The sequence below is a fragment of the Pygocentrus nattereri genome, chromosome 13 (assembly GCF_015220715.1).
Source record: "Pygocentrus nattereri isolate fPygNat1 chromosome 13, fPygNat1.pri, whole genome shotgun sequence".
Lineage (NCBI taxonomy): Eukaryota > Metazoa > Chordata > Actinopteri > Characiformes > Serrasalmidae > Pygocentrus > Pygocentrus nattereri.
The window spans coordinates 40,348,463-40,376,436 of record NC_051223.1 but is presented as its reverse complement, the minus strand read 5'-3'; the positions used below and the strand labels follow the sequence as shown (position 1 = coordinate 40,376,436).

Genomic DNA, 27,974 nt, shown 5'->3' with positions numbered 1-27,974 from the left:
TTTACAGACAATGTAAAGAACAACGGACTTTTTCAAATTATGTCCAAAACTGAGAAACGGCAAAAATGGAGATACAAGGTTTTGTTCTGACAGCAGCGATATGGGACATACGGGATTCTTCGTGAGCTTTACGAGCTGAAATGGATTTAGTTCCACAGAGTTAAACACTATCACTGTATCCGTGTTTAACTAAGGTTGGCGCACGGCTGCACCTGCTGCAGGGCTTTTACATTGGCACTGGGCCAAAGCTGCAGCAGCGCCAGCTCTACAGTTTGAATGCCAGCGTTAGCCCGTCTCCCACAGTCAGCATGCTCAGGGTCACCCGGACGTCTGTGTGCAGCTTCTTGTTGAGCTTGTCGATGGCCTGGGTCTCCAGGTCGTCTTCCGCAGGGTTCATGACCCGCCCGCCCCACAGCACCTGCGGACAGAGGCCGAGTCGCAATACAGGATTAGATTGAAAAGCACGAAACTGATTTACGGCTGTCGGATATCATATCATATCACACCGGTCAGCCAGAACATCATGACCACCTCCTTGTTTCTGCACTTTGTAGTTCTACAGTTACAGACTGTAGTCCATCTGTTTCTCTGATACTCTGTTACCCTGTTCTTCAGTGGTCAGGACCCCCATGGACCCTCACAGAGCAGGTACTGTTTAGGTGGTGGGAGAATAGTCCATCAACCAAAATGGGTCATTCTCAGCACTGCAGTAACACTGATGTGGTGGTGGTGTGTTAGTGTGTGTTGTGCTGGTCTGAGCGGATCAGACAGCAGTGCTGCTGGGGTTTTTAAACACCTCAGTGTCGCTGCTGGACTGAGAATAGTCCACCAACCAAAAATATCCAGCACACAGCGTCCTGTGGGCAGCGTCCTGTGGGCAGCGTCCTGTGGGCACTGATGAAGGACTAGAGGATGACCAGCACAAACTGTGCAGCAGCAGATGAGCTGTCGTCTCTGACTTTACATCTACAAGGTGGACTGACAAGGTATGAGTGCCTAATAGAGTGGACAGTGAGTGGACACAGTGTTTAAAAACTCCAGCAGCACTGCTGTGTCTGATCCACTCGCACCAGCACAGCACACACTAACACACCACCACCACGTCAGTGTTACTGCAGTGCTGAGAATGACCCACCACCCAAACAGTACCTGCTCTGTGAGGGTCCATGGGGGTCCTGAACACTGAAGAACAGGGTAACAGAGTATCAGAGAAACAGATGGACCACAGTCTGTAACTGTAGAACTAGAGTGGAACTGTGTGGTCAGTGGAGCTGATGAAGCGTCGGCTTCTCAAAGGCCGAAATCTGAGAAGTTTCTGTTTAGATATCGTGTCATGTGGTCACTCACGTTGTCGATGGCGATGATACCTCCCTTCCTCAGCAGCTGGAGAGATTTCTCGTAGTAGTTGTCGTAGTTCTCCTTATCAGCATCGATAAACACGAAGTCGAACGTCTCCGCCTCCCCCGCCGCCAGCAGCTCGTCTGCGAGAGACGAACACACCGCACGGAAACTTGATCAATCCAGTGACTTGGTCTCAAAAGCTCTGCTATGCAGGGCTGACCACAGTCGTACGGAGGTGTATGCGACGCCCGCTGGTCAAACTGTACGATGTCGTTGATTTTCTAAGTGTGAATAAGTTTCCACGTCCTCTACAGAGACAACTCTGCACATTTAAGCCACGGTTTCTGTTTATTTACTGATTTTTACGTAATGGAATAATATATAAATAAATAAAGCAAAACGTGGCCATTATAAATGTTTTATATTTAGTGTTCATGTTTTTGTCCAGTATGTTAAACCAAAAAAAACCCCCTGAAATTTTGCACTAAAATTAAAAAAAAAAAAAAAAAAAAAAAAAAAAAAAAAAAAAAAAAAAACCCAACACAACCTGACGTTAGTCCAGATTAAAACTTTTCCCTAAAACTTTTGCCAGTTAGTCGAGTTTTCTTTGTCAAAGAATCAAGGAATTTTTAATAAAAGCCAAATAATACAAATAATAGCCTTTCAAAAAGTCACAAATGCTTAAAAATATTAAGCTCAAAATATTACTGTTTTTTTTTATTAAACAAATGAAAAATGCATATAAATGTGTCCATCAGGCCCTTTATTACTGAGAGAGAGAGAGAGAGAGAGAATGAGACTGAATGAGACAGAGAGAGACTGAATGAGAGACAGAGAGAGAGACTGAATGAGAGACAGAGAGAGAGACTGAATGAGAGAGAATGAGCGAGAAAGAAAGAATGAAACAGAATGAGACAATGAGAGAATGAGAGACAGAGAGAGAGAGAGACAGAATGACAGGTAATGAGAGAGAGGGAGAGAGAGAGAATGAGAGAGAGAGCGAATGAGAGAGAATGAGACAGAATGACAGGGAATGAGAGAGAGGGAGAGAGAATGAGACAGAATGACGGAATGAGAGAGAGAGAGAGAGAGAGAGAGAGAGAGAGAGAGAGAGAGAGAGAGACAGAATGACAGGGAATGAGAGAGAGGGAGAGAGAATGAGACAGAATGACGGAATGAGAGAGAGAGAGAGAGAGAGAGAGAGAGAGAGAGAGAGAGAATGAGAATGACGGAATGAGAGAGAGAGAGAGAGAGAATGAGACAGAATGACGGAATGAGAGAGAAACAGAGAGAATGAGACCGAGAGAGAGAGAATGAGAGAGCGAATGAGAGAGAGAGAGAGAGAATGAGAGAGAGAGAATGAGAGAGAGAGAGAGAGAGAGAGAGAGAGAGAGAGAGAGAGAGAGAGAGAGAGAATGAGACAGAATGACGGAATGAGAGAGAGACAGAGAGAATGAGACCGAGAGAGAGAGAATGAGAGAGCGAATGAGAGAGAGAGAGAGAGAATCAGAGAGAGAGAGAATGAGAGAGAGAGAGAGAGAGAGAGAGAGAGAGAGAGAGAGAGAGAGAGAGAGAATGAGACAGAATGACGGAATGAGAGAGAGACAGAGAGAATGAGACCGAGAGAGAGAGAATGAGAGAGCGAATGAGAGAGAGAGAGAGAGAGAATCAGAGAGAGAGAGAGAGAGAGAGAGAGAGAATAATGTAAAACATGCTTTATCATCAGTGCTGAGCCCAGAGGAAGGTGAACTGTAATGTGTGTTAATCAGTGATTGATGGTAGATTAAGTACAAAACTGGAAGCTTCTCTATCCGTTATTATCAGTGACCCTTGTGATGTCATAAGAAATGAGTTGAAATCTCAGTCTTACCCAGAGTTTCCAGCGCTGGCTGCAGACGCAGGTCTATTTTATGTTCAACTCCAGCCTACGACACAAAACACGGCAGACGTTCATCTCCTTAAAGGAAAAGTTCACCAAAAAATCCAGTTCATACATTCAGAGAAGATCTAGTCATTTCTGAGAAACTGTTTCCAGGTTTCAGCTCATGTTTAATAAACTCCTCGTGCTGGTTGTATTAAAGGGCTTGTACGGTGGGAAACTGACCTCTTCCTCACTTTTCTGCAATAGTGTACAAACTCTCTTCAAATGGTAACTAAGCTACAAAAACAGCCTGTTTTGAATTCACTGTCCCTGTGATGTCACAAAAACCAATTAATTTACATATGTACACCTATTCAGCGTCCAGAGTGGTTCGGCTCACATTGAGGTTATAAGGAGTGTTTCAGGAATGAGGCACAATACAGGGTGGCCAATCAGAATAGAGCACATTTGCATATATCAGTCTTAAAGGCAAAGCCTGTTGAAAGAATTATGACTGTTTTTGGTACATAAAACTTCACGAGGACCTTAGGGAAAAAATAAAATACAAGAACAATATGGAATATGGGCCCTTTAAACTATCCGAACTATCTCCTGTGGCATCTGTGCAGTGGAGGACGAAGTACACAAACCCTGTATCTGAGTTAAAGTCGAGACCCCCCAAGGTAAAATATTCCTCCAGTAAAAGTAGAAGTTCCTCCCTTTAGACCTCCACTGGAGTAAAAGTACTAAAGTATTTCCCTTCAAATGTACTTAAGTATAAAGTAAAAGTACTAAAAGAGGAATTCTGGCTCTGATGTCCTGTTATCATTTTTATAACCAGACTGGCTTCATGAACTCATTTCAGGTGAAAGTCCTCCAGCGTCTCTCTTGGTAAACCAGTCTTTTAATAGAAGGTCATTAATTAGTGACGCTGACGTCTATTAAAATGATCAGAAGCACAAAACACTGAAGGTAAACAGTTTCCATCAGGGAGAACCGAGTGGCTCTGAAATCACTTTTTACACACAAGCAAAGTTTCAGTTTCAGATTTATTTACAACTTAGTTCCAAGTTTAAGTTGAATAAAAACTGGCTTTAAACTCAGGATCACAGATGAGCTCCTTTACTATGTTGATCTGTAGGCGTCTGTTCATAAACATAAACCAGCCCAAACTCATTTACTATAAAATGAAATGGTGTTTGTAGAAATTCAGAAAAAAGCCGCGTCAGTCTCGACTGCATATGTGGACATATTTCTATATTGAGCTCTATTTACACAAAGTTAGGTTAGTTCATCATTTATGTTGAACAGACTCTCCCAAAGTTTTACGCTGCTGCGCTGACGTTGAACCGCGTGCTGCACTGGGTCGGGATGACCAACAGGTCAAAACCAGCTCTAAACAAAGTGACCGCTGGGCCCTGATTGGTGCTCTGGCTTTGCGCTTCTTTCGTTTTGACATGTGACGTTTTTATACACACAGAAACCAAAAGGAACGACAGATTTCTCAAAATGTAGGAGGAAAAAGTCGGATATTAGACTCTGAAAGTTGATACAGAGCAAAGGACTGATAGTGTGTAAAAAAAACATTAAATAATAAAAATAAATGTAATTAATAAAGACTCAAATCAGGTAAGTATAAAAAAAAGTGAAACATTAATAATAAAAATACACAAAAATATAATTAAAATATATATAAAACAATAATTAAACATACCTAAAAAGTAAGGGTTAATAAAATCAAATCAAAATAAAATAAACAAAAAATTTTAAAGGACAAGTAATAAAATAATCATAATTAAATTTCAGTCATGATTCAGCCTCCTTGGCCGTCGTTTGCCGTGCAGTGTGACCGGGAGACGGGTTCTGACTGAGCAGCTGGACTTCTGGTGTCTCAGTCTGACCCACCCACTTCTCAAAGTCGCACCCAAAACCACACGGTCACAGCCACCCCTCCGACACCGAGGCAAACAAGTCCTCGTTTGCGGCACCGACGTCCGTATATGCCGACTGAGTTGAATTGAGAGGTGTAAATAAAGTGTTTTTTGTCTGAACCGCCTGTAGAACCGCCTGTAGAACCGCCTGCTCTCCAGCCTCAGGGCACAGTGTGGCACCAGTTGTCGCAGTTTGTCAGTGGCTGAATCTCAAACGTCCCCTCCTTCCTATGTAGTGCACTAAGTTTTGGCTTCTACACCAAAATAGTGCCCTTTTCGTCCAGTATGGAACTGTGCACACACGGCCGAATCTCCGAAGGTTGCAGGAGCCTCTACTTTAATATGTGGCGCACTACGTAGGGAGCAGGGAGCCGTTTGAGACACAGCCAGTGTCTTGATCAGGACTCGGAGGCGTGTTTTGAATGAAACGGCTGTATTGTGGACAGAGCGTCTGTAGGGGCTGCGTTTGGCGTGCAGACCGGGTGTTCTCGTCCAGTGTGAGGGTATAAACCACCGGCCAAACATGAGGGGCGATTCAAACGTAGTGTGGATCACCACAGAACAAGATTTCTAAAATCCAGTGTCTTGACATGCATGCAGTGTTAGAAATGAAGGTTCTGTTCAGGAACATTTTCTGTTCATCAAGGTACAAACAGTGTAGATGTTCCCTCAGAGGTTCTCCAGTGGTTCTAAGGTCTGATTGTGGAGCTTAAATCAGTTCCTCCAGGTGAAAAGTTGGTATTTGTTCCTTTTCATAACCGAATGTTTTAAAACAGAGCAGTAGAGTAAAAGCCTGGAGTCGAGGCGAGGCGGGGTGTGTGGAGTCAGTCCAGCTTAGAACAGATCATTTCAGTGGATTATGGTTCAGTTATGTTCCCTGACTGAAGGCACTGAGACGGAGCCTTGAGGGTTCCACCAAGGGACAGTTAGGGACCTTCATTTCTGAGAGTGGCCAGGCCTAGCATTAAAAATAACAGGTCACCACTAAAGGAATCCACTTCTAGACTGTCCTTCATGCTGAATATACAAAACCTGAAGAACTACTCCGTTTTCCACCATGTTGCAGGAGATATCTGAGCTACACTGCCATTTAAAAGACAAGAAAAGTGTCATTGTGACGTGGTCCCCGCTCTGGGAAGGCAGCTGATGGACTCTCCCATTTGGGATTGGCCTGCTGGGGCTCTGACTCCGCCCCCCTCGTCATCACTCTCACCTGTGGCTTGTTTCCCAGACTCATCAGCTGCAATTCAAAAAGCGGCAGTTTTAGACAAGCTGCTTTTCTAAATTGCCCAGTAGGTCCAGTCATTTTTGGAGGACACCACTGGAGTGTCATGCACACTCCCCTGACCCCTGGCCTGAGATGCCAGCAGATGGACACACCTGCAGAACTCCCGTTCAGGTGCGAGTCGTTCAAATAAACTGTGTTTGGTTTGCGGCTCCTGAAACGTGTAATGACGGATAATCAAAAATCAGCGTGTGACTTTAACGAAAGGCCTATTAGATGACCAGTAATAAACAGGACACTCGAATCGTAACACTCTCTTGAAAAGATGGTTCTTCAAGGGTTCTTTGGTAGAGAAAATGGTTCCATGCACACTCATATAACCCTTTGCATGATTAACGCTGCCTTTGCATCATGCATAGGTTCTTTAGATAGAACAGGTTTGAAAAGGGTACTCTGTAGCACCAAAAGGGTTCTTCTGTTAAGCCAGCCTGTTTATTTTGTCAAGAAAACAGAGAATATCTTGGTTCTAGCTAACATCAGCTAGAATAGTCAGCCTAGTTACAACTTCAACACGCTCACATTTAAAGTTTTTCATTGGATGAAAGTCTAACACAATGTAGAACCTATGTAGAACCGCGAACTCTCAAAGAACCCTTTGCATGATTAAAGGGTTCTATGCATCATGCCTAGGTTCTTTAGCTTGATGGAGAATGTGCTGTAGATGGGTCTTATCTAATCCTTTCTGAAAAGGGTCCCTATCGCTCCAAAAAGGGTTCCACTATTGTTACAAGCCAAAGAACCTTTTTTGGTACTCTATAAAACCCGTTTTGCTAGGGATGCGCATTTTAGTTTGAAAGGCCAGTAAATGTTCAGTGGAATAACGTCGCTGTCTGAGTTTATAAACACTCCCCGTATCAGTTTTACATTGTGTGAAACTTTCATGAGAATCAGCAGCAAACAGCGCCCTCATGAGGACACAGAGGGAACAGTCTCATTGTTCAACACCAGTGTAAGTAGCAAAACTTTAGCATAAGGAACAGGTAGTTTGATGGTGCAGTGTGTAAGATTTAGCAGCATCTAGTGGTGCAGTGGGGGACTGGGACTGTAGTGCAGTGCCAGCTGGGGGACTGTAGTGCAGTGCCAGCTGGGGGCTGAGGGACTGGGACTGTAGTGCAGTGCCAGCTGGGGACTGGGGGACTGGGACTGCAGCGCAGTGCCGGCTGGGGGACTGTAGTGCAGTGCCAGCTGGGGGCTGAGGGACTGGGACTGTAGTGCAGTGCCAGCTGGGGGCTGAGGGACTGGGACTGTAGTGCAGTGCCAGCTGGGGGCTGAGGGACTGGGACTGTAGTGCAGTGCCAGCTGGGGGCTGGGGGACTGTAGTGCAGTGCCAGCTGGGGGCTGAGGGACTGGGACTGTAGTGCAGTGCCAGCTGGGGGCTGGGGGACTGTAGTGCAGTGCCAGCTGGGGGCTGGGGGACTGTAGTGCAGTGCCAGCTGGGGGACTGTAGTGCAGCGCCAGCTGGGGACTGTAGTGCAGTGCCAGCTGGGGGCTGGGGGACTGTAGTGCAGTGCCAGCTGGGGGCTGGGGGACTGTAGTGCAGTGCCAGCTGGGGGACTGTAGTGCAGCGCCAGCTGGGGGACTGTAGTGCAGCGCCAGCTGGGGACTGGGGGACTGTAGTGCAGTGCCAGCTGGGGGCTGGGGGACTGTAGTGCAGTGCCAGCTGGGGGACTGTAGTGCAGCGCCAGCTGGGGACTGTAGTGCAGTGCCAGCTGGGGGCTGGGGGACTGTAGTGCAGCGCCAGCTGGGGGACTGTAGTGCAGCGCCAGCTGGGGGACTGTAGTGCAGTGCCAGCTGGGGGCTGGGGGACTGTAGTGCAGTGCCAGCTGGGGGCTGGGGGACTGTAGTGCAGTGCCAGCTGGGGGACTGTAGTGCAGCGCCAGCTGGGGACTGTAGTGCAGCGCCAGCTGGGGACTGTAGTGCAGCGCCAGCTGGGGACTGGGGGACTGTAGTGCAGTGCCAGCTGGGGGCTGGGGGACTGTAGTGCAGTGCCAGCTGGGGGACTGTAGTGCAGCGCCAGCTGGGGGACTGTAGTGCAGCGCCAGCTGGGGGACTGTAGTGCAGTGCCAGCTGGGGGCTGGGGGACTGTAGTGCAGTGCCAGCTGGGGGCTGGGGGACTGTAGTGCAGTGCCAGCTGGGGGACTGTAGTGCAGCGCCAGCTGGGGACTGTAGTGCAGCGCCAGCTGGGGACTGTAGTGCAGCGCCAGCTGGGGACTGGGGGGCTATAGTGCAGTGCATTGTGAAACAGGAGTGTGTCGTGGGCCTGATCAGGCCAGCAGGCCTTGTTTGACACATGGGCTGTAGAGCTGAGCTCACCTCTTTCCAGAAAGGCCTGCCGATGTTGGTGTACTCCTCACTGACGTCACACGCCACCACTTTACCCTCCTCGGGCAGCGCCAGGGCAATGCTCAGAGTGTTATAGCCAGTATACACACCTGTACACAGTTACTGACACTGTTAAAACAGCACAAGACAGTGAGACTGAGAAACGGGCTCATCAGTCAGAACGAAGCGTAGGTCCTTAAGCATGTGAAGAACTGACGTGACACACTCTGACCTCAGGTCCATCAACCAAGACACGCTTTCTGGAGTTTGCTCATGTCGTTAATGAGTAACGAAAGCAAAGTTAGCCCCCGTTTACCCTGTTCTTCAGTGGTCAGGACCCCCATGGACCCCCACAGAGCAGGTACTGTTTGGGTGGTGGGTCATTCTCAGCACTGCAGTAACACTGATGGTGTTCAGTGTGTGTTGTGCTGGTCTGAGTGGATCAGACACAGCAGTGCTGCTGGAGTTTTTAAACACCCCAGTGTCGCTGCTGGACAGGACCTTTTTGAATAGGGTTCTCCATAGGACCATATACAACTCGCTCACCCTTTGCATGGTTCAATGGTTCAGACTGATGGAGAATGTGTTGCGTAGGGTTCTATACAGAACCGTTCTGAAAAGTGTTCTATATAGCACCAAAAAGAGTTCCATGGTTACAAGCTTGACATCACAATACCAGAAGAACCCTTTTTGGTGCTTACTGTAAAGGTTCTTTATAAAACCATCTACAGCAGAAACCTTTAATGATACAGAGAACCCTTAAATAATGCAAAGGGTTCTTTGTGTTCATGGTCCTATATGAAATCACCTGCATGATGAAAAGGTTCTTCAGATTGATGAAGAATGTTCGTATATGGTTCCGTGTAGTACCAAAAAGGGTTCGATGTCAAGCTTGTGACAACAAAAGAACCCTTTGTGGTGCTACGTAGAACCCTTTTCAGAAAGGCTGTATGTAGAACCATATCCAACAGATTCTTAATCAACCCGAAGAACCACTTCGCCATGCCAAGAACAATTCAAGCATGAAATGGTTCTATACAGAAATCCCTTCCCCTTCCTTAAGAACCTTAAGAACCTAAGAAATCTTTGTGTTTCAGTGCTTAGGTGCTAGAAATGGTCTAGGAAAGGTTCCGTTTAAATAGAGGCCTAGACGTAATGCAGAATCTTTAAATATTTCTCAATCTTTAACATTTTAGATAAATAAACGGGTTTATTTTGGTTTAAATGAGGAACCCCAGACGTTCTGTCTGGTCTGAGGGGTTTTTGGCCCCCCCGTATTTGATGGGCATCTTTACAGAAACTGGTGTTAAACTACAGAAGCAAACTTCAGACACCAAGTCTGTCTCGGCGGACCAACCCTGCTCGGCGTAAGAGGAGAGAACCACACTGACCGATCTCAATGGCCTTCTTGGCTGTTATGAGCCTCGCCAGGTTTGCCATCAGCTGAGACTGTTCACACGCCACCATCATGCAGTTCCACTTGTGCTCCAGAGTTTTCTACAGATCAAACACAAAGCCAGGAAATTCACAGCCAAGTTTGCACGCAGCCCACCAACCCGTTAAAACCCACTTACAGTTGCCAGAAAAGGTGGGTGACCCCTTTGGGATTAACTTGGATTTCTGCACAAATTGGTCGTTAAATCTTTTCTGATCTTCATCCAAGTCACAATAGACAAACGCAGTCTGCTTAAACTAATACGGCGCAAAAAATGACACTTCATGTTTTTATTGAACACGTGAACATTCACAGTGCAGGCTGGAAAACGTGTGTGACCCTTTGGATTTAATAACCGGTTGACCCTTTGACTCCTTTGGCAGCAATAACCTCAACCAAACGTCTCCTGTAGCTGCAGATCACAACGGTCAGGAGGAATGCTGGACCGGTCCTCTTTTCAAAACCGGTTCAGTTCAGCAATATTCTTGGGACGTCTGATGGGAATCGCTTTTATTTATTATATATTTTTTTGCCACGCCTGCATGTTACTTGTAAGGTAATGTGATCGTTAAAAGATCGTTTGAAGAACATCTTCCAAAAGGTGGGTGTTTGATTCCGTTTTGATGAACACGAGTGATGGACAAATTAATGTTGCTTTATTTCAAATCTAAAGCGAACACTTAATTGCACTAATTGGTATTAAGACTTATTACCTAGCAAGTACAATGAAGTATTCGGTACCTACTATGAAGTATTCAGTACCTACTATGAAGTATTCTGTATCTACTATGAAGTATTCTGTATCTACTATGAAGTATTTGGTATCTACTATGAAGTACTTGGTACCTACTGTGAAGTATTTGGTACCTACTGTGAAGTATTCAGTACCTACTATGAAGTATTCGGTATCTACTATGAAGTATTCGGTACCTACTGTGAAGTATTCGGTACCTACTGTGAAGTATTCGGTATCTACTGTGAAGTATTCAGTACCTACTATGAAGTATTCTGTATCTACTATGAAGTATTTGGTATCTACTATGAAGTACTTGGTACCTACTGTGAAGTATTTGGTACCTACTGTGAAGTATTCAGTACCTACTATGAAGTATTCGGTATCTACTATGAAGTATTCGGTACCTACTGTGAAGTATTCAGTACCTACTGTGAAGTATTCGGTATCTACTGTGAAGTATTCAGTACCTACTATGAAGTATTCGGTATCTACTATGAAGTATTCGGTACCTACTGTGAAGTATTCAGTACCTACTGTGAAGTATTCGGTACCTACTGTGAAGTATTCAGTACCTACTATGAAGTATTCGGTATCTACTATGAAGTATTCGGTACCTACTGTGAAGTATTCAGTACCTACTGTGAAGTATTCGGTATCTACTGTGAAGTATTCGGTATCTACTGTGAAGTATTTGGTATCTACTATGAAGTATTCGGTATCTACTATGAAGTATTTGGTATCTACTGTGAAGTATTCGGTATCTACTATGAAGTATTTAGTATCTACTGTGAAGTATTCGGTATCTACTATGAAGTATTTGGTATCTACTATGAAGTATTTAGTATCTCTTACAAAGTATTCTGTATCTAATGAATTATTCCGTGTCTACTAAGTGCTCAGTACGTACTATGAACTATTGAGTAAGTACTTTACTGAGGTTCTGTAATTTTGTGAGCAGAATGAGGATTTGAAAAGTCCAACAAATAATCTGTAATAACTGATGATGTAAGGAAAAGGTTAATTACGAGGCGGAGCTTCTTCAGAGCTGGGTGCTCCCTCATGGAGTGGTTGAGGAGGTACTGCATTATAGGCTCATTCTTTAATCCAACGTGGCTCTTAAAGGTGTTCATGCTGTACCGTCTGCTTCTGCTTTTACCTTTTGAGGAAGGAAGGAAGGAATGAATGAATGAATGAATGGATTTGAATGAATGAAAGGGGTAAACATGCAGGAATATTTCTCAGCCATTTACAGCGTGAAGTCGAATTAGATGCCAGGGGAGGGAGTGAAGTGTGAGGGCTTGGGCTTTATTCCCAGTGTAGAGCTTCTATCAGGTGATCAGAAGTTTACGAAACGAAAGCCTAATTAGTTTTGAGAAATACCACACGTCACATGGTAGTGCGGTTTCCTTACCCACTCAGTACTGCAAAAAAACCTGATCTATTCACAAGTGAAAGTGTCTTGGATGTAGGAAAGTTTGTTCTCACTATCAGACTGATGTAAAAGCACATTTCACAATATCTCCCCTTTGTTAATGTGCTTGAGTGAAATTATCAAAGCGTTGACGAACTTTTTTTTCAATCCTTTTACATTTTTCATTCTACATTTAAATGAACACTTGTGCAATATGAAATATAGAAATATGTGCGTTTTTTTTGGAAGAAATTGTCATTTCACTCATTTACTTTAAACAGCACAAATAAACTTCTTGAAATAGGTTGTATAAGCTTAAAATAGCAGGTATAATGCCTACATATAGGATGCATAAACTATAAAATTGGCTCAGAGGCACATAGCAGGAACGATGAAATTACTAATATACATATAAAACATGTGTGTGTATGTATATGTATTATATATATATATATATATATATATGCGCGTGTGTATATTGTTTGTGTGTGTATACAGGGTGAGTCAAAAGTCACAGGACACAGTTTTATTTTATTTTTTATGCTGTCACAGCCCTCCACGATGCGGTGTTGAAGGTGGTGTTTGTTACGTATGTTCTCAGTACACACAATTTGACTCATCCTGTGTGTATGTGTGTATATATATATATATATATATATATATATATATATATATATATATATATATAATTTTTTTAATGTAGACTTTGGACTTCTTCCTGATTGTAATAACATTTAAAGACATCAAAGTCTTTGGCACTGACCAGTGCTTTACTCACCGATGTAATAACCCGTTATAAAGACCAGTCCTAGTGTGGCAGAGCCCATCACGGCCTCCCTGGAAACGCCGTGAAACGACATTGATTTGGTGCAAACTCGTGTAAAGTCGTGCCGCTGGAACCGGGCAAGGAACCAGACACGCGATTCCCGTATTAACTCTAATACTGCGCGCGGGTAGTGGTGTGACCGCCAGCTGTTTAGCGGCACATTCCCTTATATTACACACATTACGCTACTGTAAGGACCACAAGCACCAAATTCTACCAAATTAAAAGTCTCTTTTTGGGACCGCAATAACTAAATTCTACTAAAAGTCCCATGTGAAGACTACAATGATCAAATCCTACCAAAATAAAGCTGCTTTGTGTGGACCGTAATAACAAAATTCTCCTGAAATAACCAAATTCTGCCCAATAACGGACCCTTGTAAACGCCATAATAACCAAAATCTACCAAATTAAAAGTCCCTTCTCAGAATTCCTACAATTTACAATTTTGAGACTCCAGGAAAATATAGTGACTCAAAATCTGCCCACGGGTATTGAGACTGCTCTGTTTGAATCGTGCTAACGTCAGTGCTCACACAGGCCGCGCTGCGCAGTCATGAGATCGCTCTGCGTGTGAACCTCTTCACTCGTGCCTTCAGCGTGATCATTCACCATTCGGCGCTGCGGCGTTTCCAACGGTGCCCCGGGAGGGATGTTACACAACCACGGCAAACAACGCGCACTTATCACCTAAAACAACACATCTTATAAAATGATGAAGCGGCTGAAATTCGTAATAGGTTGACACACACTGAGTAACTACTTCCAAACGCAAATGTTTTATCCACATTGCATTATTACTAAACGTCCTCCCCCGTCCCACCGCTCAGTGGGCCAGTCCAAGATGTAGCCGGCCAGTTGAGTTAGCGCTGTTGTTTTTCTCTGATAAAGCAGCAAAAAACTGTTTTTTACGTTTAATAAAAGCGGTTTTCCTGCTCAGCATGTTTGCTGTAAAACCACCAAATGTATATTTACACGTTTACACCCCAAAGCTGGAACGCGGCGGTGACATTGGCCTTTTGTTCGAACTTAACGTTCCACCTGTGCAGCCGCTTATTCTGGCGGCATTTAAGGTGGAACGGATATCCAAATGATGCGCAAACCACTACAGCGCAAATTTCGGTTGATATGTAGCTAAAACGTGTAATTATTCAGCTTCTGAGTGTTTTAACATGGAATGCTGGATTAAAGGCGCGTTATTGTTGGCTTTCGTACTCCGAACCGTCGGGTTCCTCTCCCGTTCCACCTTAAAAAGTGCAGCAGCTACGTTCGAGCACCTGAACGGGAAAAATCTAACGCGTACCTGGCGACAAGGAAGCCCATTCCTGTCTTATAAGACCTTAAAAGCGATATAAGTTATGAAAATAGTTCCATCCAGACTCCGAGACACTGCTCAGACTGACCGTGTAAATGTTACAGTGGTGTTTATTTGAGCCCTGGAGTGCGGTGATACTGCAGAGACGACCTTAAAATGTCCGGAGAGCAGCGGTGTGTGCTGTGAAGGTTTAATGTGCAGTAAAGTTAGAGAGGGACTCACTGCGCTGCTGCTGTGGTTCGGGCTGGTTCCTCCTCTGATTAAAGGATTCAGTCTGGGGGGGCTTTCGGTTTATAACGCCTTCACTAGGGGTGGGATCTCTTGGCACCTCACGATTCGATTCGATTCGACTCGACTACGATTCGGAAGCTTCGATGCGATTATAAAACGATTATCGATGCATCTTAATGCATCTTTTTTTCTATACAGGATTTTTTTTCTCAGGGTGTGATGACTTGGCAGATTCAAAGCAAAGTATTTGTAATGATCCATAATGAATTTACTTCCAATATCTTTTATTAATAAATCAAATGGACGTGATGTGGTAAGCGAACTAGAAGGCTGTCTGCTGCCACTCATCTGCGGTAAAAAGCGGTTATGGTGAAATAAGACCCAGTGGCAGTGGACGTCCACACAGCACGTTACAGCCGGCCTGCCCGTTTTCTTTGTTGACTATATAACTTCGTATTTGGTCACGTGGAGACTGCAGGCCATTTGGCAACGCGGCCTCCCTGGCTAGTAGCTATGAAAAGGCAAAGAGAGAGATTTAAGACGGACGCTTGAAGACGATTGGACTCGACATGTATAAGCACTCAGTTGGCTTCCCGGAACGTTAAATCTGCAGCGACAGACTGTCAAACACTAAAAAGTTGCGAAGATGAAGTTCAGCTTCTCTTTCGAATTTTCCCGGTCCACCTTAAATGGTGCCGCATTTACATTCACCGCCTCAGTCAGAATTTAAGGTGGAACGGGAAAATTCAAGTAAGAAAAAACTTCAGCCTTGTTAAGCAGCCGAACGATCAGAGACCTTTTACAGTAAGGAAAGGAAAAGTTTCCTGGCGGAGACCGGAGGAAGTTTAAAGTGGAGTGAATCCGTGTTTTCCGTTTATATTGTTTAGCCTCTACTGGGACATCAGCGCACACTGAGACATACTGGGCATTAAATGTTGTGGCTCCCAAGCTGGTCTGGTTTTTGTTGAAAGGGCAAACATTTGGGTTGCGACTCCTGGTCTAACCTGGCTTTAATGCAGAAGGAGCCGGTCGGATTTCTCGCTCATCCAGTAGTGCATTTATGTGCTGCCACAGACTTTCCGGCTCCTGCACTTGCACACTTCCAAGTGTCCACACTTCCCTTTGCATTCCGTTAACATTACGGTATAAATTAAAATGTAGAAAATCGATTTTTGACGTTTGCGAATTGATTCAGAATCGTTCACGTCCGCATCGCGATGCATCTAGGAATCGATTTTTTCCCCACACCCCTAACCTTCACCGTCTTTTCTAGTGAACATCCTGCAAAATTCATCAGGTTATCATAAAATAATGCCGGTGATAAAAAGATCAACCACTGCAACAATTAAGTTTCTATTGGTAGTAGTATATTAAATGTTATTAATAACTACTCTTATTAAAGTGTCTGTCTGTCCGTCTGTCATCGTCATCATTGTTGTATTTTATATACAGTCTAAAGAGTTCTGGTAGTTTAGTTTAATTTATTAATGTACTTTGTGTTGATTATTTGCTTAACTGTTAGTATATAAACTACTATATTCTACTAATACCACTAGTATTAATACTACTAATATTAATCCTCATCATAGCATTTATATACAACCTAATCAATATTTAATTTTGATAATGTAATAATTGATATTTTTTAACATCTACTATTGCTACCAATTATATTGTATGCATTGCATTTATATACAGTCTAGAGGTCTAATTATTTAGTTTATTTAATCAATACATTCTCATACTTTTTACTGATTATTTGCTCAACAGCTGTTAGTATAGAAAATGCAATTTACTACTCATATTATTACCATCAATATTATTATTACTACTACTAATAATAATAAGAATCATAGCATTTGTACACAATCTAATGTGTAGTTATTAGCATTACTAATTTTATCAAATGCATTATTTAATACATTATTTATTAAATACGTCTTCTACTACAACTAATCCTAACATCCATAAATGTGAATAAATATGTTTAAGACCAAATTGGTTTGTTTTGATGTTGTTTATTCAGGTAAAGGGCCTTTCAAAGACTTTTAGCCTGAAATGTAGAGTGAATTCAGTGAATTCCCCGACTTTCACGCCAGACACTGATCTAATGAGAGGGGTGTAGAAGCTTTCATGGCAAAATGCATTATAGACACACACACACACACACACACACACACACACACACACACACACACAAACAAAAGATCTGAGCTATATTGTGAATTATACCATCTTTATTATATTTTTTTATTAATGTGTTTCCAAGCAAAGTATTATTCTTAAAAAAAAAAAAAACAAGGAATAGACATACAGCAGTTTATGAAACTCTTCATATAAACCCTGTTGGATGTTCTGTAGTGCCAGTGTCCGTGTTTCCATGCAGAGATTTTTGCAAATCCGACTGATCACATTCCGATTATGATGAGGACTGTGGTGTTTCTCGCTCTCTCGCTGATGGACCGAGACCGCCGGCGTGTGTTTCACGGCTTGTGAATAAAAATCACTTTTCTTCCAGGCAAGAATTGCTTCTAGAAGTCAAAGCAGGTTCTTCACAATTTCTGGAAAATGTCTGTTTACATGCTCACTACAAGCAATCGGATCCAAAATGACGCATGTGTGGAGGACCGCTTAGCGTAGACGTTACCATGACAACCAGCATCCCGTGAGTCCAGTCAGAGTGAGATGAGCAGCAGTGAGCAGTGATTGTGTTTTTAACTGCTTTAAAATGACGTCAGACTCAGGAAAACGTCCTTCACACGTCCTTATTAAAGAAGGCCGAGAGGAAGACGTCGTGCTCTGAGACGCATAAGCTGGACGTCCGTCCCACCGCCGTCTTTTAAAGATCAGAGCATGAACTTCGTCTCCTCTGCAGACCAGTTTCTGCTCCGCCGTGTTGAACGGGATAAACTCTCACTGTGACGCGACGCACATGCAGAACGGACTGAAACTTTCCGATAGGGAATGTAATCGGATACAGGAGTTTACACGGATATTATTCTTCTATTTAACGGATTATTTACAGGATTTCCCACCTCGTTCAGTCAGGTAGAAACTAATCCGAATAGTCTAGACCAGTTGAGGCCATTCAGAATACAAAGTGTTTACAGGGATGTTTTCTATTCGTTTGAGCCATCAGTCGGATGTAAACATGGCTAACATGTGGTGAGTAATTGAAGAGGTTTGGGTGATGAAAGGTTGAGTCTGACAGGTTCTAAATGCAGCTCCCTGCACAAGAACAGAGTCAATAAACAGATTTCACAGCGACTGAGAGCAGAGAGGGAGACTGAGGTCACGAGCTGTTACACAACTGCATTTCATTTGACCTCTAAGCACAATACAAAGACACATCCAGCTACGGTCCAGAGAGTCCGTTTGGATTGAATGTGTGAAGATTTTCTTTAGACCACACTCTTTAAAAAGAAGGTTCTTCAGCAAGTTTAGAACCATTTCATGCTTAAATGGTTATTATCATCATGAAAGTGTTTTTCAGATAAATGGAGAGTGTATTTTATATGGTTCCATATAGAACCTTATTGAAAATTGTTCAATACAGCACCAAAGATGATTGTGCCATCGTCACAATTCCAAGATTGTAACAATAGAACCCTTTTTCAGTGCTGTATAGGACCATTTCACCATGCAAAGCATGAAATGGTCCTAGATAAGAATGGTTCTGAATAGAACCCTTGAAGAACCGTCTTTTGTAAGAGTGCAGCGTGAGCTGTTTGAGGTGTTGGCTGAGGTGAAGGCCTGGCGGTGACTCAGGCTACAGTCACGTTTTTTAAAAGCTCCTAAATCTCCTGTGGTTCAGATACGCTCAGCCACATGGGCTCCATCAGTGTTTACTCTGTAATTCCATCTGAAGTGTTTAGCTGTGATTGTGCTGGGAGAGCCAGGCCTGCTGTGTTTCACTGAACGTACAAATGATTTGACATTTTAACCCCTTAAATGATGGACGTCAGTGCAAACTGGCTGAGCTATTCTTAGGTTGTAGAAGTTTGTAATAAAACCTTTGGCCTGTTGGTGACCCCTGGCCATTTATGGTGTTAAATGTTAAGATGGCTTAAAACTGTGAGTTGACCTTCTAATAAGCTCCCCAGACAAAATATTTCACGTTTAAGGTGGTAGTAAATTCAGGCTCCTGCAGATGGCGCTGCACAAGGATGATCAGGCCATAAATACCTGCGGGGGTGTGACGGGATTCATAGATTGAGAAAAGGTGGTACAGTGCAGCGAACGTCTTTGTAAAATGGGTCGCAAAGCAGATGTTAGTGACGGGCAAAAAGGAGTGATTGCATTTGGGCACCAAAGGCCACAGCGTGAAGGAAAGAGCTGAATTGCTGAATTTGCAGGTGGATCGAAGCGTACGGTCATACGGCTCGACTAGAAGAGGCAGAAATCCCAGCCTACAGGAAATTCTCATCAGAACTGTGACCGAATCATGAAACTGATGGACAGCGACCGCCGGCATGTTTAACCGCTTATGAATGAAAAATCTCTTTTCTTGCAGGCAAGAATTGCTTCTATAAGTCAATGCAGGTTCTTCACAACCAGTTTCTGAAAGAACGCTCCACAGGGAACCGCATACCATGAACATCTGGAGCAGAGTGTCACACGAGGCCTTTGCTCACTTCTGCTCATAAAGTTTCCCAGTTACAGTGGACAAAGACACGAAAACTGGACTGTTCATGACGGGAAACGTGTTATCTGGTCAGATGAATCTGGTTTCTGCCCGTGTGTGAATGATGCTAGACGTTGTGTTCATTGTAGACCTCAGGAAGCCTCAATGAAGACTGTGTGCAGGTGTGGTTCAAGGTGGAGGATCTCTGATGTTCTGGGGTGTTTGTAATTATGCAGAAATGGGTTCTTTGGTTAAGATGACGGTAAATATGAGCCAGAGTGCCGACACTGAGCTGCTGGACAACCAGGTTTTGCCCGTTGCTCATCTTACCAGAACATAAGTCCTATTCCTGTATTCCAACATGACAATTCCCGCCTTCACAGGACTGCAAATGTGACCGTCATGATGAAGATTCAGGAGCGTCACACATCCGGACTGACCCACAAAATGCCCAGATTTGAATCCTCTTGAAAATCTGTGGGACGATCTGCATCGTCGAGTAAGACTCCAGGGAAGGGTCCATTAAATCTGGAGTGACTGAACATTGATGTTGCCTACATCCAGAAACTTGTCCAGGCCAAACCAAATGGACGATTCAACAAAAGATATAAGTCGACATCTGTCATGGTATAGGGGTGCATCAGTGCCTGCAGCCTAGGTGGACATGGAGGAGTATATTTGGAATTTTCCCAGGAAGTCCGAGGTTATTTCAGCAAGACGGTGCCGGGCCTCGTTCTGCATGTGCCACAACAGCCTGGCTTCATAGACAGAGTGCATGTGCTTGACTGGCCTGCCTGAATTCTGATCTGTCTGCTGTTGAAAGTGTACGGTGCGTCATGAAGAGGAGGATCAGAGAACGACACCCGCAGACTGAGCAGCTGAGGTTTTGTATCAAGAATGGGCAAAAATTCCTCTTGCAAAACTACAATAATTAGTATCCCTTAAAAACTAAGTTACCGGACCGTTGCAAGCTTGAATAACTTTTGCATCGGAGTTCTTTAAATGGATTTTTATAAAGTGATGAACATTTTCATGAAACCACCTCCTTGGCTCTACAATCGTCCACTGACCGTATAGTTTCACTCAGTAGTTCTACAGTTACAGACTGTAGTCCATCTGTTTCTCTGATACTCTGTTACCCTGTTCTTCAGTGGTCAGGACCCCCATGGACCCTCACAGAGCAGGTACTGTTTGGGTGGTGGGTCATTCTCAGCACTGCAGTAACACTGACGTGGTGGTGGTGTGTTAGTGTGTGTTGTGCTGGTACGAGCGGATCAGACACAGCAGTGCTGCTGGAGTTTTTAAACACCTCAGTGTCGCTGCTGGACTGAGAATAGTCCACCAACCAAAAATATCCAGTCGGCAGCGTCCTGTGAGCAGCGTCCTGTGGGCAGCGTCCTGTGACCACTGATGAAGGACCAGAGGATGACCAACACAAACTGTGCAGCAGCAGATGAGCTGTCGTCTCTGACTTTACATCTACAAGGTGGACCAACAAGGTAGGAGTGTCTAATAGAGTGGACAGTGAGGGAGATTTGAGTCTTGGTTCCTCTCGGTGGCTCTTCTTCATGCTCTTGGGGAGTTTCTCCTACTTATAGTCTCTCTTTAGTTGCGCTCTCTTGGTGCCAGCAAGACACACATGACTTTGAACTGAATAAAACCTACATAACTACTACATTGGCAGCATAATAGCTTATATTAAAATGATGGTTTCTTGAAAAAATCTAGCTTGTGTTAAGTGAAGTCGATCAGCTGAGATGTTTGATGTCTGAAGTTTGCTTCTTTACTTTTAGCTCAAGAGCTACGAGGCTCATGTAGCTAACAAGTGATGGAAACTAATGACCCAATAATGAGCATGATCCCAACCACAGGCTTAAATCACACACTCGCCTCAAACAGTGTGGAGGTGTTCGGTGTCTCTAATAGACTTGATTATAGGCAACAGGGAGTCACAGTGTCAGAAACCACATAAACATGAAAATTCTGCTGAGGCAGCTGAATGCAGGCAGTGTGTAATGACACACTTTAACCAGCAGATGGAGCCACACACAGACATATTCACAGATATCAGACACACACTGTGAAATCTCATGTCTGTCTATAAAAACGACGAGACAGAATTTAGGCCTGTTGATGTTACTGCTGCTTTAGCTGTGGTTATGGACTTTAGTCCATGTTTATGGATATCAGTGATTCATACAGTCAGAAACCACAAACGCTCCTTGGCCTTTTGGCTGGATCAAGAGGACGAGCCTGTTTAGTGGCCTCTGTCGTGACTTATCAGAGATTTCTGCGCTGAGAGGGGTGGATTTACTCCTGGGGGCAGTCGTGGGCTGGAGGTTCGGGAACCAGCCCCGTGACCGGAAGGTCGCCAGTTCGATCCCCAGAGCCTAACTAACTAGTACATGACTGACTAGTACATGACTGAGGTGTCCTTGAGCAAGACGCCTGACCCCCAACTGCTCCCTGGGCGCTGTGGACAGGGCTGCCCACTGCTCCGGGCAAGTGTGCTCACTAGTGTGTATGTGGTGTTTCACTGCCCTGATGGGTTAAATGCAGGGGTGAAATAAGGGCGTGTGTAAATTGCGAGTGTAAATACACATGGGGGTGGGGGTGGGGGGGGTTTAACACCCCTGTGTCTGTTTTAATGGGAACGCAACCCCTTTTTCAGTTTCTCGCTTCCCAGATAGCGAGCATGTATCTGTCCACTGGCTTGATAAGGTCAGCCCCACTGCTGGTCCCCCCTCGGACCACCCAGATTACTGCCTTGCATACAGGTGCTAACTAGTTTTTAATCTCCTCAAACAGATTTAAATGCGCACAGACTTTTATTTTAGAAAATAAACTGGCAAATGAGAGAGACAAACAACCGAGAGAAAGAAATGATGACTAGGCCTGATACGAAGAGTAAATTGGATTGTGAGCGGAAAAGGAGCGACGCTAGGAGGAATTTTGTGTAATACTCTGGCTTAACTGCCAGCGGACCGTCAGCTTTGCCATCAGGGGGCCGACCGAGGCCCACTGTCCTCTTTCTATCAGGGTAATAAATTATCGTGATGTACTCAGACTCGTTCAGGCCGGTTTGGTGTGAAACGCTCCGTTCTAGATAAACTTACAGTCAGAGCTGTTCCCAGTGGTGGTGATGGGAACCAGACGTCCCTCTAAAAGCTCCTCACAGAAAGTTCCTACATGAGCTGGTTCTGAATTCACTGCCTGATGGCTGAGACGCTGTTTTAGGATGGTTCTAAGTGAGCACAGTGGATATAAATGTAAATATTAAAATTAATACATGGAACACTGACCCGTCCACTTGGATTTCCTATTAAAGACCAACTGAGAAGCCAGAGTAATAAATCTGAGGTGGGAACGTGTGAACAGGCCTCTGCTGTGCTGTTGGACATGTGCATACTGGGTAAATGCTGGTCTGGACCGCCTGTTGGTTTGAAAGCTTCCACGTTCTCAACAGGTTTTCGTTCGTCCTCTGACTTTCAGGAGTGAGAGAATTATCACTAAAATAACTTTTGGACTTTTTATTCCCTGAGAAACTGGAGAGAAAGTCGAATTTCCAGCGGACGGCCGATTGAAAACCAACTGCTCTGTTGCTACTTTTATGACGGAAGGAGCTGCAAATATTAAGGCACGTCTGATATAATAATATAATAATATAATAATATTCTGGCCTCATTTATTTTATTTTTAATGTTTTGCAGAGCTGGTGTAGAAAAGCAAAAGAACACTCAAGGCCGTGCATCATCATCCTCATCCTCATCCTCATCGTCCCTGCACTTTCAATGAGCTCCATGTTTCACAGCAAGTAGGTTCACTTTATTCAACTGAAAACCACCTCCTTTTGGTTGCTTCTGGCTTGATGTTCTAAACACTTACCAAACAGTGAGTTAGACGCCTTGTAGTTACTCGTTTCTGTGTTTGGCCTCGGTTTTGGACAAAGCTTGAAATGTCCCTCGTTCATTCAGCTCATAGACGTAGCCTCAGATCTGAAGGGGGCAAGGTCAGAGTGACTGATGCTGGAGTGACACGGATATGAAATCAGTTAAATCACTCAAATAAGCGGATAAACCATTTTCTCAAACGACCCAGTTACACTCAAATGTTCCTGTTACAGCCGAATGTTCACAAGAAGAGAAAAATATCTTGTAGTCAATACATCTGATCAGCTCCACTGACCGTATAGCTGCACTCTGTAGTTCTACAGTTACAGACTGTAGTCCATCTGTTTCTCTGATACTCTGTTACCCTGTTCTTCAGTGGTCAGGACCCCCATGGACCCTCACAGAGCAGGTACTGTTTGGGTGGTGGGTCATTCTCAGCACTGCAGTAACACTGACGTGGTGGTGGTGTGTTAGTGTGTGTTGTGCCGGTATGAGTGGATCAGACACAGCAGGGCTGCTGAAGTTTTTAAACGCTGTGTCCACTCACTGTCCACTCTATTAGACACTCCTACCTCGTCGGTCCACCTTGTAGATGTAAAGTCAGAGACGACAGCTCATCTGCTGCTGCACAGTTTGTGTTGGTCATCCTCTAGTCCTTCATCAGTGGTCACAGGACGCTGCCCACAGGACGCTGCCCACAGGTCTCATTTGGCTGGATATTTTTGGTTGGTGGACTATTCTCAGTCCAGCAGAGACACTGAGGGGCTTAAACAGTCCAGCAGCACTGCTGTGTCTGATCCACTCAGACCAGCACAACACACACTAACACACCACCACCACATCAGTGTTACTGCAGTGCTGAGAATGACCCACCACCCAAACAGTACCTGCTCTGTGAGGGTCCAGGGGGGTCCTGACCACTGAAGAACAGGGTAAAAGGGGGCTGATAAAATGGACAATGAATGTCTGCCTGATCAGGTGTTTGTTGCATTAGAGGTTCTGTTACCAAAACACTGTTCTAAGGGTTATTATATGTTCTGCCACACGTAACTTCACATTCCTCATGGTTTGAAATGGGATCTCAGTTAAGATGAATATTCATATAGAGATTGTATATAAAACCAGATATTACAGTCCACTGCAGTTTAGTCATCAACTCTCCCTTTTAATATCATCATGAGTAAAACAGAATACATGAGAATTTTAATGGCCAAAGACATTTTCCCTGAGTTCCACAGTACAAATCCCTCTCAATCAGACGCAGACGCTCCGGGTTTGTTTGTTTGTTTTAATTTCTGAAGATGAATTTTCACAGGGACTGTAGGCCAGGAGGCGTCTGGGTCCAAACCTACACCAGTCCCTGTTGATCACTTTACGTTTCATTCATATAAAGCACTTGGAGCCCGTCTGAAAAGCCATTTTTCTCCTTTTCCTCATTTTCTCACTTTGAGCTAATGTAAATAACTTAGATCCGGTCCTGAGATGGACAGCGCAGCATAGAAAAGAAATCTGAGTGTTTACTGGTAGCTCAGGCCAGGCGCCGTGGTCAGTCTTTGTCCGTACAGTCCATAGGGGGCATAATAAGGCCCCGTGGCTCCAGGAGCTGGAAGGGGGCTTTTGGAATAAGGATGATAGCGGCCAAGTCCCAGCGCGTGATGTGGGGTCCTGAGTGCCAACGCCCCCGCTGGACCCCCTGTCGGGGGTATGTGCATATGACAGGCCATGGCGGCAGCTAACGAGGGGGACCCTGGATATCCCGCTAACGATTTTTCCATGCCGAGGAAAGCGGTGTGAGTCCGCAGGTGGCTCAGCAGCTCCTCCGACGAGGAGAAGCGCTTGTCGCAGGGTCCGTTCGCCGAAACCCAGTTACAGACGTGTGGCTGAGGGTCGTTGGGGAGCATAAAGCTGTACGGGTATAGCGGGTGACCGGGTACGGCGGCGGAAGAAGGGATGCCGTGTAGTGGATGAGAGGGATAAAGCAGAGGGTATTTCAGAGCAGCAGTGGAGTCGTGGGAGCCGCCAGCGCTTGCAGCACCCGGCAGATGGCTCGCGCAGTGATAGCTAAAGCAATACGGGTCTCGGCACAGACCGGCCGAGATGATGGATGGTGGAGAAGCTCCAGCCAGTGGACTCGTCCCGGTCTTGCTGCTTAGAGAGCTGGCGGCAGCCAGATGTGCGCTCATCAACTGACTGCTAGGCTTGGTTGGGTCCAAGGTCACTCCATGGGACAAGAAGTGCGGAGGGTAGCTAGCATATGCCCCGGCCAAGCCCCCGGGGTACGATACTCCAGCCTGGGCCAGAGGGAAAACGGTATGGCCCGGCCGGTAGGGTGAAACCGGGGCCACGAGCCCTGATCCAAGAGTGGATGGTGGCGAAGAAACAGCGGTGGCGTCGGACGTGGCAGGTTTGGGTGTTTCCTGCTGTTGGCTCGCCTCACCGTTCACCTCTGAACTGCTGCTCAAGCTCACTGTCCCAGACCCCTCGCAGGGAGAGGGTTTATTACCCTCCACCTCCTTTTTCTCCTCTTTATCTCCTGCTTTAGAGTCCGTCGCTTGAGGGGATGAAGGGTTGCACAAGCTTGGGCTGCTTGTCCCTGGAGTAAACGGCCTGCAGGGGGCGCTCGGCACCCGAAAACCACATTTCTCTCCACTTGAAGGCGAACCTCTCTTCTCTGGTGATTTTGAGTAGGGCTTAAAACTGGATTTGTCTTCGGCCCCGATGTCGCTGATCTTCAGCGGTGTAGATTTGGACTCCTTGGACTGGTTCTGGAGCTTAGACGAGGACGGAGGGTCCGGCTTCCCGATCTGAGAACAGGTCTGCGCCAGAAGGGCCAGTGGGCTCTTTTTGGCGTCCAGCTGTGAAAACAAGAGAGATTTTTAGGCACGTTTAGAAGGCGCGGCCTACAGCTTAGGGGCTGCTCACAGACAGAAACGTGGTGGTGAAACACCACAGCAGGTTAATCTGAAAACAGGTTTAGTCCTCAGCCACAAAAACTGCGCTGAGGTTTAGCTCAGGTTTAAGCCTCAGTTGGGTAAAGAGATTTTACTTGGTTAAAAACCAGATCCAGTATATTTCAGCATAGAAACACTTTAAACCAAGCCCGTTTCTGTAGCTGCAGGTGGAGAGTTTCTATGGACTATTCTGGTGTCTGCCAGAAGGTGTCCCACTTTAACCATTAGCCGAACGCACCCTGAACGGAACCCACACCAGCTTCTCAGTTCCCAGTGGAGATTTTTAGTCAAAAAGATCATTTTAGTGCAGTTTATATCAGGTTGAGGGATAAAATAGAACCAAGGCTTTCACTAATTTAACTGTTTACTTCAAACACCTACACTCCTAACAGAAGATGGTCCCTTTAGTAAAGGCAATGGTTCTGTGTGGAACCGTGAGTTCTATCAAACTGGCATTGACGCTTTTTGGTGCCACGCAGAACCATATACAGCACATTCTCCATCATTCTGAAGAACCATTTAAGCATGAAATGGTTCTGTATATAGAGAAGAACCTTCAAAGCACCATCTTTGCTAGCTGCTGGACAGATGAAGTCAACATGCCTATTTATTATTATTATTATTATTATTATTATTATGATGATGATTTTTCCTCTGAAATTTCTCCTTAACTCAGTGACTAAGGTGTAATCAGAGGTTCAGAGGGTTTGGTGTGAAATGGTTCAGACGTCTTTACAGTGGTGGTGAAGGGAACCAGCCGTCGCCATGACTACAACACAGATATAGACAATTTATTTACCATCCAGAACCTCCAGAGAACCTACACGAGTCTTCTGAGCTTATATGGCCTGTTGATGATGGAAAATAGTGGAAAATCTGGAATAATGAGCTTTCATTGGGGACTATACTGTCTCACAACACACTAGCCTACATGTATCCCTCCACCATGAATGTCTTAAATATTTTAGGACAAAACCTGATCTCAGAACTACCGTACAACTGCGTCTCAGTCATCAGGCAGTGAATCCAGAACCTTTTCATGTAGGAACCTTCTGAGAGGAGCTTTTAGAGGGGGACGTCTGGTTCCTATCACCACCACTGTGAGCGGCTCTGACTCCAAGTTTATCTAGAACAGAGCGTTTCACACCAAACCGCCCTGTTTCCATCTTAACCAGTTAATTAGAGAAAATTTGAAAAGTCGGTGGAGTTTCCCTTTTAACTCTTTTGACTGCGTTTTTCAGCTTTTAGTCCTGAATTATATATAAAATGATCTTCGTCTGGACGAGCAAGCAAACGGAGCCCACGTACCTCTATAGGGCTGGTGGGAGTGGAGGACAGGGGGTGCAGGTAGTCCGGGTGCTGCCCCCCCACGTGCCCCCGGGCAGTCAGCATGCTGATCAGCCGGATGGGTAAACGGTGCCGCTGCCTGTCTGGATGCCCCGGAGCTGAGAGCTGTTTCTGGGCTTTCCGGACCTCCTCTAGACCGACCTTCCACACCGAGCTCGCCGAGCAGAGACCCAGAGCAGCAGAGTCCGCAGGCAGGGCGAGCATGACCCCGCAGCCATGGAAAAAAGAATAAAATATAATAAAATAAAATATTTCGCGTTAACGTAAGTCTGAAAAACGGAGCTCAACAACTTTTAAAAACGTTATTCTTATTTTTAGGACGACGTTCTCTGGGGCTGGAGTTACACAGCGGGGAGAAAAGCGCTTCCCATCCTGAAACCGGACCCTCCGGACCCTCTCTGCGCCGCGGCTGCTCTGCCAGCGTCCGCAGGAGCTCCGGGATTAAAGCGCCGCCGCCGTCCAATCAGA

At 45.0% G+C, this 27,974-nt stretch overlaps 2 protein-coding genes and 1 long non-coding RNA gene across 4 annotated transcripts; 1 reads left to right on the top strand and 2 right to left on the bottom strand.

Moving 5' to 3' along the window:
* Positions 1 to 25: 25 nt before the first annotated feature.
* LOC108414696 (catechol O-methyltransferase domain-containing protein 1) lies at positions 26 to 14,821 on the bottom strand. Of its 2 annotated transcripts, none has more exons than XM_017687590.2 (7): positions 13,101 to 13,182; positions 11,937 to 12,067; positions 10,132 to 10,237; positions 8,732 to 8,850; positions 3,212 to 3,266; positions 1,348 to 1,481; positions 26 to 418 (listed from the first exon to the last, which is right to left on the bottom strand). In XM_017687590.2, the coding sequence occupies exons 1-7, from the start codon at positions 13,180 to 13,182 to the stop codon at positions 266 to 268; spliced, it is 780 nt and encodes a 259-aa protein (XP_017543079.1). In that variant the 3' UTR covers positions 26 to 265. The 2 variants fall into 2 exon arrangements, with proteins under 2 accessions (XP_017543079.1, XP_037399941.1); XM_037544044.1 differs by lacking the exon at positions 13,101 to 13,182 and adding an exon at positions 14,686 to 14,821 and having other exon boundaries at positions 266 to 418.
* On the top strand, positions 6,444 to 27,974 carry LOC108414697. The gene is made up of 3 exons (XR_001856904.2): positions 6,444 to 6,532; positions 23,029 to 23,132; positions 27,825 to 27,974. It is a non-coding gene; the product is annotated as an uncharacterized LOC108414697 (long non-coding RNA).
* On the bottom strand, positions 24,482 to 27,893 carry LOC108414695 (zinc finger protein 503-like). The gene is made up of 2 exons (XM_017687588.2): positions 27,468 to 27,893; positions 24,482 to 26,063 (listed from the first exon to the last, which is right to left on the bottom strand). The coding sequence occupies exons 1-2, from the start codon at positions 27,708 to 27,710 to the stop codon at positions 24,726 to 24,728; spliced, it is 1,581 nt and encodes a 526-aa protein (XP_017543077.1). The 5' UTR covers positions 27,711 to 27,893; the 3' UTR covers positions 24,482 to 24,725.

Coding starts and splice junctions, on each gene's coding strand:
- LOC108414696 (XM_017687590.2), bottom strand. CDS start 13,182: ATGTCGTTTCACGGCGTTTCCAGGGAGGCCGTGATGGGCTCTGCCACA. Junction 10,238..11,936: donor CTCTGAAGAAGCTCCGCCTC/GTAATTAACCTT, acceptor TTTGATCTGTAG/AAAACTCTGGAGCACAAGTG. Junction 3,267..8,731: donor GCAGGCCTTTCTGGAAAGAG/GTGAGCTCAGCT, acceptor TTTGTGTCGTAG/GCTGGAGTTGAACATAAAAT.
- LOC108414695 (XM_017687588.2), bottom strand. CDS start 27,710: ATGCTCGCCCTGCCTGCGGACTCTGCTGCTCTGGGTCTCTGCTCGGCG. Junction 26,064..27,467: donor CTCCCACCAGCCCTATAGAG/GTACGTGGGCTC, acceptor TTGTTTTCACAG/CTGGACGCCAAAAAGAGCCC.